This window comes from Populus alba, chromosome 2 (assembly GCF_005239225.2).
Source record: "Populus alba chromosome 2, ASM523922v2, whole genome shotgun sequence".
NCBI lineage: Eukaryota > Viridiplantae > Streptophyta > Magnoliopsida > Malpighiales > Salicaceae > Populus > Populus alba.
In genome coordinates this window covers 2,208,399-2,222,635 of record NC_133285.1, presented here as the reverse complement: position 1 = coordinate 2,222,635, position 14,237 = coordinate 2,208,399, and the positions used below count along the sequence as shown (strand labels likewise).

Here is a 14,237-nt window from a genome sequence, read left to right as displayed (position 1 = left end):
AAAAATTAATTATTTTTTAATAATTAAAATTGATATCAACAATATTTTTCTTTTATCACTAAAATTCAATAATTATTTCTCTTCCCTTGAATTAACCTAGATTTCAACCTAGATTTTAGCAACTAGAAAGTTGCATAAAAATCATTTATAAAGTAATTGACACTAAAAGTTTATTTTTCAATCATGTTTTGAACGAAAAAACACTTGATAAAAAATCTAAAAACCTAAGTATACCCATTTATACCTTTAATTAAATTAAAAATCAGTCCAAAATATAAAAAAAATATTACAAGTTTTTTTTTTCCCATCAAAACTCAACGAGCATTTTCTCCTCTCAAATTAGAAACTAAAAAACATGGAAAATGAATCTTTGGACCAAGATTGATTTTTAGAAAACATAGGGGACGAATAATCTAACAATGAGAAAATAGCGACATTGCTGTATGAAATCAACAGACAGATATATAATCAAGAAACTCATTTCCACTCTTCCTCTGGACAACAATGGCTGAGCATATCAAAACATTGGTAACGGTCAATTAATTCATGCATGTTAAATTCAAAATTTATTTATTTATTATTTTTATGTAATTGTCATGGTATTCTAAAATCAGCCCATTTGGAGTAAAAAATAAATAAATTCAGAATTCAGTTGACAACCTTCCGGCTGGGAAATATTTGTTGGGCTGGCATGGGCGTTGGGTTACGAACCAATGATCTAAATTGGTGACCACCTGCTCGGCCCTCTACCATTCCAGCTGACGTTAGTTGTCACGTGACTCGCGGGATTTCCCCGAAAGTCTCGAATAAATTTTAAGGGGTCTTGTTCGCGAGTCTTTTCAGCACATCCATATATTTATTATAAATACAATAGTTATCGGATCCCGTTAGGAACTTGACCTGGATATGGAATCGGTTCTAGTCTATATAGATTAACTAAGGCCTTGTTTGTTTCCCGGAAAGTAGTTTCCGGGAAATCATTTTCCAAACTTTCCTGTGTTTGTTTGTCATTAGGAAAGTTGGTCAACGGAAAACAATTTTCAGTCAGCGGAAAACACTTTCCGGTCAACGGAAAACACTTTCCAGTAAATTTTAGTCAAAAAAAAATTGACTTGGTTTTCAGGAAAGTGTTTTCCTTTTAGCTGTGTTTGTTTTCCGGAAAGTGGTTTCCGGGAAAGCACTTTCCAAACTTTCTTGTGTTTGTTTGCCAGTAGGAAAGTTGGTCAATGGAAAACACTTTCCAGTAAAAGGAAAATTTGGCTTGGTTTTCAGGAAAGTGTTTTCCTGAAAAATTTGAAGGGAAAACAATTTCCGGAAGTTGTGAAAAATTTAGAAATGTCATTATTTGCTGATTATATCAAATTTGATCCTCAAACTTTTGATTGCTATATATATTTTGTTTTGAATATTTATTTTTCAATTTCATCTCTTAAAATTTTATTTTTATATTAACTTTGGTCCTTATTTTTATAATTGCTATTTGCTTTTTTCTTATCATTTTTTTATTGAAATTTTTTATTTATCAAATTTGATCCCCATTCTTTTGATTGTTACTTATTTTATTTGAAATAATTTATGAAATGTTGATTATTATTATTTTAATTTCTTCATTTTTCATTTTTTTTTAATTTTTTAGATTTGATCCCTATTATTTTGATTATTATTTGTTTTATTTGAGATAATTTATGAAATTGTATTTTTTTTTTCAATTTCATTCTTATTCAACTTTTTAATTTGTAAGATTTGTTCCTCATTATTTTAATAAACTTGAGAAAAATAAAATATTAATAAGTTATTTTCCAGCTTATTTTCCATGACATAACCAAACACTGGAAAGTGTTTTCCAGTTCATTTTCCATAACACTACCAAACATCGGAAAATACTTTCCCGGAATTCACTTTCCCCGGAATTCACTTTCCAAAAGGAATTCACTTTCCTGCAAACAAACGGAGCCTAAAAGTAACTTGAATTTTTTTTTTAAAAAAATTAATATTTTATATAAAAAAAAATTAAAAAAACAATTTATATGAATATAATCTATAAATATTATAAATAATAAAATTTAAAAGATTATTTCAAAAGATTTTTTATCTTGTATTGAAAAACTATAATTTTTTTCTTATGAATATAGAGTATATATATTAAAAAGTTTTGAATTCCACATTAAAATAATATATTTTTTTTTAATATAAAGTATATATATTAAAAAGTTTTAATTATAAACCAGTCCCTTTAGTTCATCAAAAACAAATAAATTAATCCGTAAACATGCAACAGTCCTTTCACCGTTAAATTACTAACAAATTAATATGTCGGTTTTAACATTTACACACAAGATACCATTTGATGCATGAACAGTGACTGACTGACTGACAGCAGTTATTTATGAATAGTATTGAAAATATAAGGACTTGATTGCAAAATATATGTTATGAAAATCATAAGGACTTAATTGAAACATTTGTGAAACTATGGAGATTGAATATAACTTTTGCTAAAAATTTCAACAGCTAATAAGATCAAAGCACCAACCCTTAAACCTTAAAAACACCCTTAATCATCATCAAACCAATCGTTTTTATCTTTTAAGACAACACCACAACATTAAAAAAAATCTTAAAACTTAATTTAAATACAAAAATTCAAAATTTCAATGTCCATTTCCAAAAATTTCTATGTCTTAAAACATGAAGTAGTATTAGGTCCAAATTTAGTATTAATAAACTCTTGAAGACTAGGAGTTTCATTTCATTGTGATTTTGACTCTGGTTATGGTTGTACAACGAAGTACTAATAATCTCTCTCTTCTCCTTCTTTTATCTTTTCGATTTTTTTGATGGATTGTTGTTATAATGGTAGAGCGAAGAGAAGAGTGAGGAAGAGGGGTGGAAGGGAAGGAGAGAGAGAGGATGAGGAAAAGCAGGAGAGATGAGGGGAGACAAGGAGGCAAGAAGAGAAATCTGATGAAATATAAAAAGTATTTTTGAAAAATAAATTACTAAACTAATAATATTTTATCGGTTTATTAGTAAGGAATTGACAAAGAAACTAGAGGTCCATTTAGAAAAACTGTGATCGTGGCTTTTAAAAAATGATAAATTATAAATTTTGAAAATAACATACGGAAAAAAATTTGATGTTAGCTTTTAAAATATTATCAAACATTTAAAATATTTAGTTGATGATTTCTAAACTAGCACTAAGTGATCGAAACTATAAGTATTATTTAATAATTTTATATAGCACAGGGATTAAATAATTTATTTCTACAGGGACTAATTTACCAAAAACTTCTTTCATTTTCCCGTCTTCTTGATTTCGAGAACTATAAAGTACTCTCTTGTAACATTTTTTTAGTTTACATGCATATGGCCATATAACTTAGTAATACAAATTTATTGGTGACATATAATTTTCAATGTCACCTGCAGAAACATAAAAAAGGAATGCGAAGTTTTGTACCATAATATATACCCTTAGAACTTTTTTAAGAAGTCTAATGAAAGCAAAGAAAAAAAAAATATATTCCAATTTCCAAGAGAAGAAAAAAGAAAGAAAGAGAGAAAAACAGGTACACCACTGGCGTGTATTTTCGTAATAGCCGTTAGCCGCGACTGGCGTGTAAAAGCAGACACGTGTAAGCTTGTCAAATTGTCACTTTCACCCACCCTGCTACTCAAACCACAGATAACACAAACAAGCTACCCTTTTTTATTTTATTTTCTCTCTCTTAAAATTAAAAAAAAAGAGAGAGAGAATATACTTTAGACATTCTTGAGGTGTTGCCGTGTTTGGTTCAGGAGGTCAACGGGTTCTGTTAAGAAACAAAACAAATAAAGAAAAAGACTTTGCTCTTAAGTTAGGTTTCATTTTTATCATTTCTCGGTGTAGAAAAAAGCTAAACAGGAAATATCAATATGAAAATAAAAAATAAAAAATAAAAAATAAAACGTTTAAGACGCTCCACAGCTCCACAACTCTATGATTTTAGGTCTACCAACTGGTGGTTATGGCTTGAAACTCTCTTAAGCAATGAAACACAAACAACCACCTTAACCATTGATTATCTTGTTGAAGAACTTTCTAGCTTGTTTTGCAGACATTGTTTAGATAAATGTTTTTTTTTTTATTTGTTTTACACGTGAAAAACTTAGAACGATATGACAGACATATATTCTTAAACATTTCAGTTTCTTGTTGAAATAAAATATTAATAGTAGTTGTTGTCGTCCATGTTTAAAAAACAACACTATAACTGCTGGATTCCAGTTATTATATATAATACAAGCGATTTAATTGGGTTGGTGTTATTGCACCACTCATAAGGAGGTTTGTTCTTTCTTAGAATAATTTCTCTTGGAATTGGTTTCTTGTGTTTATTGAGCTCTCTCTGTTCCCCGCCAAAGGAGCATCATTTTGAGAGCTATCAGGTTTTTCGCTGGACCCTTTTGCACTTTCTTTGCCTTTTGAGTTGTTAGTGGTGATTATTGATGCAGGGTTTGTCTGTGGTAGGCGTTTTTTGGATAGTTGATGGTGTTTGTGAATTGAGTGTAACTGGTGATGATGATCAAGGGAAGCTAATAGATAGCACAGTCATGAAAGTTTTGCTCTTTAATTTTGGTATTATTAAGCATCTTTTTGTAATTTATAGAAAAAAAAAAAAGATGATGTTTAATTTGGGGTTCTCTATATTATGCGTGTCGTGATTGACTTTTGATTTTTCTTGTGATTACACCGTTCTTTTGCTTTCACGATGATGCAGATGATGGTCACAAGGACCGGGGTGTTTGATTATTGGGATGTGTCAATCACTTTGGTTATTGCTTGTTGGTGTTCTAACTTGATGTGGGCTATTCTAAGATATCAAGATATTGATAGCAATATTACTTTCATGTGATTTTTTACCTTTGAACATGACTTTGATCTTGCATAAACCTCGAAACAGTCCTCGAAATCGTAATGATAGCAGAGATAATAAATATGGTTTTCTAAGCGAATAAGGATGCATGGCTGTGCACTGTGTGCTATGAATAATTTCTGTTTATTTTATTTGAATTATTTGAAAGCGATTCTGAAAAATCAAGCTCTTGAAGTTGTTGTAAAGTCTGAGAATCTGAAACATATCTTGATGGCTTTATCAATTCTTTTTTCTCTTTAGCTGTTGGAATTTGCTAGCTCATCTACATTTCGTGGGGCAATCACCGACAGTTTGCTGTTCCCTTGTGCGTCATTCGATTGATGGAAGGACATTGGGGGTGATGCTTTCCATCTGAGGTTTGAGAGGCAGAGAAAAATTTGATGGCTACCTATTATCCAACTTCAAGCTGTCAGAACAACAATCTGCAAACTTTTCTTACAGGGGACCAGAAACTTGCTTCTTATTCTGATCTGCCTTCCGATCTTGGAAGCATGAAAAGTTACACGAACCACACTCCAGCTGCAGGGTCATACTCTGACATATTGTATGGGGGTTCCTTGTCTTCTCAAAAGGGTGCTGAATTCTCATCCGGTGGAGCTAGAAATGAGATAATATTCATTCCACCTACAAGTGACACGATGAATTTACAATCTGTTGGTGGGCAGTTGAATACAGCAGCAGGTAACCTGGTTGGTGGCTCTGTTAGTGGAGATTCCCAGGCTGTTCCACCAAGGATGCACCTTGGCATTCCAGACTGTGAGCAGAATTTCCAGTCTCAGGGATTACCACTGAGGCTTGGCATGCAGGTGCAATCTGCAGTTTCTATGCCTTCACTTCAGTATCAGTATCTAAACCAAAATTTCCCTTCATCTCTGAGTTCACATCTGCTTGTGCCAGAGAAGTGGACTTTACCCTGTGAAGGTGATGGAAGCAATCAAAGCAAGGAGTTGAGAGAATATGAAGGATTGCCTGGATTTGCCGGAAGCAGCCATAACTCTATCAAAACAGAGTCTTCACACAATCCTCAGTACATGGTTGGCCTCAGAGATATGCATGCTGAAATGAATATGTATGGATTATCTGGTTATGCTAACACACTCTTGAACTCCAGACACCTCAAGTCAGTGCAACACTTGCTCGATGAGGTGGTTAATGTAAAAAAGGCTTTGAAGCAGCCTCAATCCAACAAATGTTCCGATGACTCCAAGGAGAGTGATAGGAGGCCGAGTAGCTGTTCTATGCTTCCCTCATCAAATGAGAAGCCACCGGATCCTACCGAGTCGACTGCTGACTCCACTCCTGAGCTATTTCCTGTAGAACGGCAGGACTTACTGGACAAAAAGACTAAGCTTCTGTCCATGCTGGAAGAGGTAGGTTCAATTCGTCCATACTTGTGCTAATTCGATGCTCCATTCATTTTTATCCAATGCTTGCATGATTTTGTAATGGAATCCCTGCCTTATTATCAAAGATCTCTGATTAAATGTATTTAGTACATAGTCTAAAAGGATGTACTGACAAAATATATAACCGAAATTCGCATTTTCATTAAAAATGTTTTGGAGCCGTACATGCTCTTGAGGGAAGAAATCCTTTTTCTGTTGAGCTTCATTAAATATTTTAGATCAGAAATGGTAGCATGTGAGAGAAGTTTCTAAGGAAAAGATACGGTGTTTCATGTAACTGGTTTGGTAGCTGGTATGATTCAGCTGGAGATACGAGTGGAAAATGAAGGATTGCAAGATAAATTACATCAAGTTCATAATAGCTCCTCCATGATTCCTTTGTTTTGCGAATGATTTGTGTTTACGCTTTATGGCTTTCTATATCCTCAGCCATCATATGGACGGAGCTGTTGTCTCTATGAACTTTTACTTTACTAAGGTTTATGACCTTTGTTGAAAGGTTTCTTGTACGTCTCTGTAGGTAGACAGAAAATACAAAGAGTATTACCATCAAATGCAAATTGTGGTGTTATATTTTGACACGGTGGCTGGTCATGGGGCAGCTAAATCATATACAGCACTCGCCCTCCAAACAATTTCTCGTCACTTTCGCTGTTTGCGCGATGCAATCAGTGGCCAAATAGAAGTTATCATGAAAAGGCTTGGGGAGCAAGGTAATTCACCAAATGGTCAAGGAGGTATACCACGTCTCCGTTATGTAGATCATCAGGCCAGACAACAGAGGGCTCTCCAGCAGCTTGGTGTGATGCGACATGCTTGGAGGCCTCAAAGGGGGCTCCCTGAGAGCTCTGTTTCAGTCCTTCGAGCATGGCTCTTTGAGCATTTCCTTCATCCGTATGTTACTGGATACTTGCTTTCCAAATAATATTTGTTCATTTTGAAAAAGGATATCTCATTAATTCTTTCTGAATTTGTTTGTTTCACCAGCTACCCGAGTGATTCAGAGAAAATCATGTTAGCAAGGCAGGCGGGCTTGACCAGAAGCCAGGTAGAGATCCTGTTAACTAGCAGATTAAACTTCTGTAAATATAAACTTGAAGTGCTTCAAAACATTTTCATTTTAGGAAACTTTCGTGGAGGGTCTCTTTGTGAGAGTGGTCATTCTTTAACCCACTCTGATATGAACCCTTCTTTCTCTTATCTTATCTTATGGCACGATCAATTTCCTATGTAAATCAGGTCGCGAACTGGTTTATAAATGCGCGGGTGCGTCTTTGGAAGCCCATGGTCGAGGACATGTACAAAGAAGAATTTGGTGATTCAGAGACCAACTCCAAATCTTCTTTGGACGAAACAACCAGAGCCCATGGAGATAAATCAGGCAATCACTTGACATCTGAGATTAGGCTACGAGAGTTGTATGAGAGTGTGACATCTACAGCTGCTGATATTTCCCAGCCAGGGCAGGCCCATGACATAAAATCTAGTCATATTCTTGAATTAGAAATGAAAGAACCTATGGCGAAAACAGTCCTTGAGAATGGTTCTCAGGGACCCAACGTGGCAGAATCTGATATTATGAAATTTCCACGGGACCGAAGGTTGAATATAGATGATGACCATAACTTCTGTAATATTCCGTGTGGCCAAAATGGTGATGGAAATCTCATGTCTGCTGCTGCTACATATGATGTATCACACTTGAATGGATTTGCAGTAGGCAGCCAGATGTCTCTTGCATTGGGATTGCAAAGTAACGACAGTGATTCATTTCCCACGTTTGATGGGGCCCATATGAGAGGCAACACCATATCAGCTTCCTCGGTGGGGCATACTGAGGTGGATTATCACTGTATGGATACAGGAAAGCAACAAGACAGGATTGCCAGTTCCCATCGGTTACATGATTTTGTGGTTTAAGAGAATCCTTCTAGCTTTACGAGGGAGTTTCATCAATCCTGCCAAGAGAAGGATTGATGGAGTTTTGGATTACATAAAGCAGAAGAAAACAAGCTCAGTGATACTGGTTTGCTATTCATTCAAGCCCCGTGCTCTTCTCTTGGTTTGAATAGAAGAAAACCAACACCCTTACAGCCACAGACATAGATGTAACATAAGGGCATGGTGCCTGCTTGTAATATACGTACAGATTACAGGGATTGTAGATATATCTGTGCATATACAATAAGATTTTTGTGATCTTTTGTACTCTAAAGCAATTTCTACAAGCTCTCCCTAATTGTGACGACACTGATGTATCATTTCATTCCTAATTCTGAAATAAATGTGATTTGCGAATTAGTTCGAGTTTCTGTGAGATGTTTTAATGGATGTGATCAATCCTTACTGCATCTGTTGATAACTTTGCTCTCTTTTCGTATTTTTCGTTATGTTGTTGCAGAATGGTATCATGCAAAGCAACCTTTCACCCCAAACCTGAAGTTTTGCTTAACCAAATTTCACCAACATCAAAATTGACTGAACTTTCTCTGCTCTTTCCTTCTCGTTTCGCGTCTTGTCTTGATCTCAGGCAGCTAATTTACTTGGCTGTGGTCCCAAAATCCAAATCTATGCTTGCTGCTATCTGGTTTCTTGGATTCTGTCGTCTTATTCCTCTAGTCTTTTTGATGCAGACGGAAAGTAAAAATAACGAACGAAGACAAAAATTTTAATGAGTGAAAGCGGTGCAGATGTGAATTTTAAATTCACATGTTTTATTTTTTCTAAAATAATAATTTTCAAAGTTCTATTTTTAGAAGATTTATAAAGTTTTAAATATACTAGAAATCCTACCTCAAATAATAAAAAAAAAAATTATAAATTATAAAAAAATATATAAAATCTGAAAATAACAATAAAAATCATAAAAATTATCAAACCCAGAGATTTTTAGAATTAAAAAAAAAGGCTTCGAAAACATTTATAAAAATTTAAATGTTTTTCAATAATCAAATTAAAAATTATAATTTTTTTAAATCACTATTTTAATCTAGCATGTCCAGATTTTTTCTTGGGCTTCAACCTTTCCCACTAATTTATAAATATATCTCCTAAATATAATCTGTTTATTGTAGATCATCGTGTCTTATTACAGTAGATTTATACTTAACTGTCTAAAATCACAGGGTAAAGGACAAGTCTAAAAATTACTTCACTTTTTCAGTCGTTTAATTTTTTTTTAATGAACATGTTGTTGGTTAATTTATAGACACCGCTTCCTTCCCACGTCCTTTACCCTGTATCTTTTTGTCTGCTGGTCACTATCTTACATGCTTCCTTTTTTAATTCTGATAGATGCATGAACCTCATTGCCATACCATGTGTTTTTAGCATATCGCTTTCCTCAAAGAGCTTGAGAGTGCCATTATTCGAAGAACCATATAGCAATACCTATCGCTCCATTAAATCATGAACCACGTCTCTTTACTGTGGATACGCTCACTTTCTACGCCCAAGTTTCTGTTTCTCGTTATTTAGATTTCTGGGCTCACCACCCTTCATCTGATCTATTTTTTCAGGCCATTATCGCCACCAACTAATCAGTTAAATTTTAAAACTGGGCACTTCAAAGATTGGGTTTATTAATTCCTGCGTGTGGCAATGGCCTGCTCAAGTGCTGTAAAGCTGACAGAATTTATACTTTTAAATTTGCTGGAATAATTCAGATAATGCAGACACTTTAATCTTACGAGTGTGGGCCTTTCAGTTCCAAGGTAAACAACAATGTTAGGAAACCAGAGAGCGACAACTGGAGGAGGCCAAAGGAACAAAGATAGCAATCATTAATAAAGCATCCAAAGGACTATCCCAAAGAATACACCGAGAACCAGTCTTATCAGCACATAGAAATCTATATTAGAGAATAATATAAATTATAGAAAAGTTGAGGTAATTTTATGATATGATATAGAATCGAATCTCACCTTCCCATTATCTCTAATTAAAACTATAATTTCAATAGAAAGTAGCGTGCATTTATGCAAATTTAAAGCCTAAAGATAGCACAAGTTTTTGGATAGAGAGAACACAGATGTAATTTTTATTTCTTACTTGCTCTTGAAAGATTGTGATATTCAGATTCAGTGTCCTTTCAACATCTCTATGATTGTAGCACCTAACAGGAAAAAGCTAGATATTCCTATATGGTCACAGTCTCAGAAACAGACAATCTTAAAACTGGGAGTGTGCAAAAGATTGCCAACTTTTTCTCTTTTACAGATGACAACAGTCCAGTGAACAGAACAATTGTTACATATCAAAGAACTCTCTTCCTTGTGACATGCTAGAGAGAGATAATTACACTATTTTTAGCTGACAGTACTTTTGAGTCTCCCAAAGAAATGTAAGTGCAAGCATTAAAGCTGAAGGATTGATGCATTTGCTTTTGGGTTTGTACACGAAGTTAGGGGTGGGGGGGCCATCTCCTGCCATCAGCTTCTGCATCTTTACTCACCCAAGTAGCTTCTCTTCGAGGGTTGTCTCTTAGCATTATAGCTTTCAGGTGCTTACATTTAGACCTGCTCATTTTTCACAGAGAGAGAGAGGGTCCTCACTTTCCTCTGGGAATTGTTATGCTCTAAGCAAAAGAATACAGGCGCTCACAGATTGGTGCATTTATAGCCCTAGACTTCTGGAATTCAATTTTTTTATGCTTATTACAGTTAACAGAACATTTTAGACTTCAGGGTAGGAGCTAGTTGGCAAAGACTAATTAAGATGTTGGTTTGACTTGTTTCTTCTGTTCTCCCTTTCCTGTGCTGTGCTTTTACCAGTTCTTATTTCGTATCCCCCCCCCCCAAGGGTTCCACATAGTGGAACTCTTAGAAAAATCTCTCTCTCTCTCTCTCTCTCTCTCTCCGTGTCTCCTCCTATTCCAATTATGTTCTGAAGAGTTCTTTCAGAAATTTGTTTTACTTACAGGTCTGGCTTCAATTTGCTGTTCCATAATCGCACTCAACTCGGTTTGGTATTATTGGATTTTTTGTTTGCCTGTAGTGATTCGCGTTATGATTGTGAACTTCATTTGGTTGTGACCTCTTGTCATGCCTATTAATGCAGCAACTCTTTATGGCTCTTGATTCCAGTTGCTTTAAGTGCAAGTTAGGACAGAATGCCACTTCAGAGCTGCAAGTCATAACTTGTGTGGCCTTCTTCTTAATGATCCACCAACATGTCTGTCTTCTTGTTATCCAGTTATAAATGCACGAGAAACCTAGGTTTTGCTTTCTTCCAAGCTTGATATTGCCTTTTTTTTTGGCTTGCCAGGCCATTATTTTGGAATCAAACCTGGTAGTTTGAGTTCTGATTCTTTCTTCGTTTATTCCATATTGACAAATCATGTTTTAGAATCTTCTCTGAAGTTGCAAATTAATACCTTTGTGCCTTCGCACTTTACTGGTACCTATGGGTTCACAAGACTCACCCCCAAATTCAGCTTCTGGCATGCTGCACCAATTCATTATCTCAGACTCCATTGCTAGTCAAAACCAATTTCAAAGTCAGAATTTCAGCGTTTTCGGTCCAGACTTGCGAGGCAGCAACACATTTTCTCAGTCTCATGGTGTATTGCCAAGCATAAAGTCTCTCGAGGAAAGAATGTCTAGGTCAATAGACCTAGTCCAAGTCCCTCCGGCAGTTCAAGAATCTGAGATTAGCCATACCAGACACTTAATGGATCTTCTTGGAGCGGCAAATGAGACTAATCATCAAGCTCAAAGGTTATCACTGTCTCTTGGTTCTCAGATGCTTGTTCCCCAATTTCAGTACAGGCAGAGATCCTTTAATTCGGATCTCATGAGTCCTAGTTACTTGGTTCCTAGAGAAGAAGCAAGGGAAGCATATAATCTTGGAGGTGAACAAGTAAACGACGACTATTCTCTCACTGGTAGTGGATTTCCTCAATCATCAACCTCATTAAGTAGACCTTCTACTTCTTACGGAACAGAATCTTTTGCGGTGGCTATAGGGAATTCAAGGTATTTAAAGCCTGCTCAGTCCCTGCTAGAAGAAATTGTGCATGTAAGTTGCCAGGCAGTTGAAATTAGCAATGCAAAGTATGTTGGGAAATTATTTCCTTGTGGCCAAAGAGGATCTCTAAGACTTTCTTCTGAATTAAAAGTAGAACTGTGGGGTATTGGGCTTGTTCAAGCCGAGAAACATGAACTCCAGCTTAAAATTGCAAAGCTTATAGCATTGTTGAAGGAGGTAAGTCCAAAACTCCACACTGTATTAAGTTTATATGTTCTGTGTCAGCAGGCTAACTTTGATCGCGTCCGAACTGGAAAACTGATGAGATATTTTGTTGATTTCAGGTTGAGGGAAGATATGAGAAATACTACCATCAAATGGAAGAAGTGGTATCATCATTTGAGGAAATAGCTGGTTTAGGAGCGGCCAAATCCTACACAGCTCTTGCGCTCCAAGCCATGTCCAAGCATTTCTGCAACTTGAGAGATGCCATAGTGTCCCAAATCGACGAGACAAAAAGAAAATTCTCTCGAGATTTACCGAAAATCAGCACAGAATTGTCACAGCTTAGCTTGTTTGATAAAGAGACCAAACATAACCGGATATCTCTTCAACAGCTTGGAATGATGCAAAGCCAAAGGCAAGCATGGAGACCCATCAGAGGGTTGCCAGAGACTTCTGTAACCATCCTTCGCTCTTGGCTTTTTGAACACTTCTTGCACCCGTAAGTGCTAGCGAAACTCGATGGTGATCATACTCTTACTAAAACTGTGATTTACCCACTTCATTTGTCACACACAGGTATCCAAATGATTATGAAAAACTAATGCTGGCATCGCAGACAGGCTTGACAAAGAATCAAGTAAGTTTTTGATCTTTCATTAACATGTTACGTTTCTTTATAGTTTAGCTTGACACCGATAAAGTTGCGGGCAATTCATCGTTGTTTTAGGTATCAAACTGGTTTATAAATGCTCGAGTACGGCTATGGAAGCCTATGATAGAAGAAATGTACAAAGAGGAGTTTGCAGATCACTCAGAGGACTGAAGGAAAAGGTTGATAGCTAAGTCAATTCCTTCTTCAAGCTGTGCTTCGTTGTATCTTTTATGCAATAGGAAATTAACATCCTCTTTAATCATTCATCCTTGAAAATCTGAGAACAGCCTAGACCTGTGATTTTCTGGAAAAGCACAAATTGCCATGGGAGCAGATCCTACGCAGCTAAGCTGTTTCAACTTTTGATGTTTATTTCTGTCACTGTTCAAAAAATTTGGTGAGGGCAACATGTCCATGCTAGCGAATGCTAAGCAGCTTGATAGGCATTGATTACTGCAGTACTAGGACACCTAGGAATCTTGTCAGTATCATACGTGATGGCAAATGCATGTATGTAACCTGGACTATTTGGGATCACTCTCAAGACCGAAACGGATAAAACACTGGCATTGGTAAAAACAAAAAAAAATTGTCACATCTTGTTGTCGGCTTGTCTTCTTTCCAATAAAACGTTTCCAGCATAAAACGTTCCAAAATTTCTCTCTCTTTTTCAATTATCTGCAGATCCAGAAGGCGTTGAGGAGAACTCCCCCATGAGTTGTTCAAGAAACCAAAGCCTATATTGGAGTAGAATTGAATTAGTAGTTAGCGGTGTTCTTTTCATTTTCTTTAATTGTGATCTTTTTGCTTCTGCTGTTAATTCTTGTTAGGTGTTCTAATTTGTACACATATTGTGGCAGAATGTAGTTGAATTTCCCTTGTCTTAGAACGACGTTGAAATTAATCTATTATGTTGGATTGGTGATGAAAAAATAATTAATACGTGTTTTTTTCTTAATTTTTTAAATTATGCTGATTCAAAACGAGTACCATTTAAAAAAACTTAATTGTCTGCAAGTTGATTAAAAAATATAGTTAAGTTAAAATATATAAAATAAAAAAATTAAC

The 14,237-nt window shown here is 35.5% G+C and overlaps 2 protein-coding genes across 3 annotated transcripts; both read left to right on the top strand.

Annotated features, from left to right (window-relative positions):
* Positions 1-3,929: 3,929 nt before the first annotated feature.
* Positions 3,930-8,623, top strand: LOC118052775 (BEL1-like homeodomain protein 7). The gene is made up of 5 exons (XM_073407291.1): positions 3,930-4,431; positions 5,160-6,293; positions 6,850-7,219; positions 7,313-7,373; positions 7,565-8,623. The coding sequence occupies exons 2-5, from the start codon at positions 5,300-5,302 to the stop codon at positions 8,243-8,245; spliced, it is 2,106 nt and encodes a 701-aa protein (XP_073263392.1). The 5' UTR covers positions 3,930-4,431; positions 5,160-5,299; the 3' UTR covers positions 8,246-8,623.
* Positions 8,624-10,536: 1,913 nt separating this feature from the next.
* On the top strand, positions 10,537-14,105 carry LOC118052773 (BEL1-like homeodomain protein 11). Of its 2 annotated transcripts, XM_035063820.2 has the most exons (5): positions 10,537-12,529; positions 12,637-13,016; positions 13,094-13,154; positions 13,245-13,348; positions 13,854-14,105. In XM_035063820.2, the coding sequence occupies exons 1-4, from the start codon at positions 11,729-11,731 to the stop codon at positions 13,338-13,340; spliced, it is 1,338 nt and encodes a 445-aa protein (XP_034919711.1). In that variant the 5' UTR covers positions 10,537-11,728; the 3' UTR covers positions 13,341-13,348; positions 13,854-14,105. The 2 variants fall into 2 exon arrangements, with proteins under 2 accessions (XP_034919711.1, XP_034919709.1); XM_035063818.2 differs by lacking the exon at positions 13,854-14,105 and having other exon boundaries at positions 13,245-13,349.
* The last annotated feature ends 132 nt before the right edge of the window (positions 14,106-14,237 follow it).

What these genes read in the sequence shown, in the direction of transcription:
- LOC118052775 (XM_073407291.1), top strand. Translation starts at nt 5,300, where the DNA reads ATGGCTACCTATTATCCAACTTCAAGCTGTCAGAACAACAATCTGCAA. An exon ending in GTCCATGCTGGAAGAGGTAG is followed by an intron (nt 6,294 to 6,849) that starts GTTCAATTCGTC and finishes CTCTGTAGGTAG; the next exon opens with ACAGAAAATACAAAGAGTAT. An exon ending in TTTGAGCATTTCCTTCATCC is followed by an intron (nt 7,220 to 7,312) that starts GTATGTTACTGG and finishes TTGTTTCACCAG; the next exon opens with CTACCCGAGTGATTCAGAGA.
- LOC118052773 (XM_035063820.2), top strand. Translation starts at nt 11,729, where the DNA reads ATGGGTTCACAAGACTCACCCCCAAATTCAGCTTCTGGCATGCTGCAC. An exon ending in TTTGAACACTTCTTGCACCC is followed by an intron (nt 13,017 to 13,093) that starts GTAAGTGCTAGC and finishes TGTCACACACAG; the next exon opens with GTATCCAAATGATTATGAAA. An exon ending in CAGGCTTGACAAAGAATCAA is followed by an intron (nt 13,155 to 13,244) that starts GTAAGTTTTTGA and finishes TCGTTGTTTTAG; the next exon opens with GTATCAAACTGGTTTATAAA.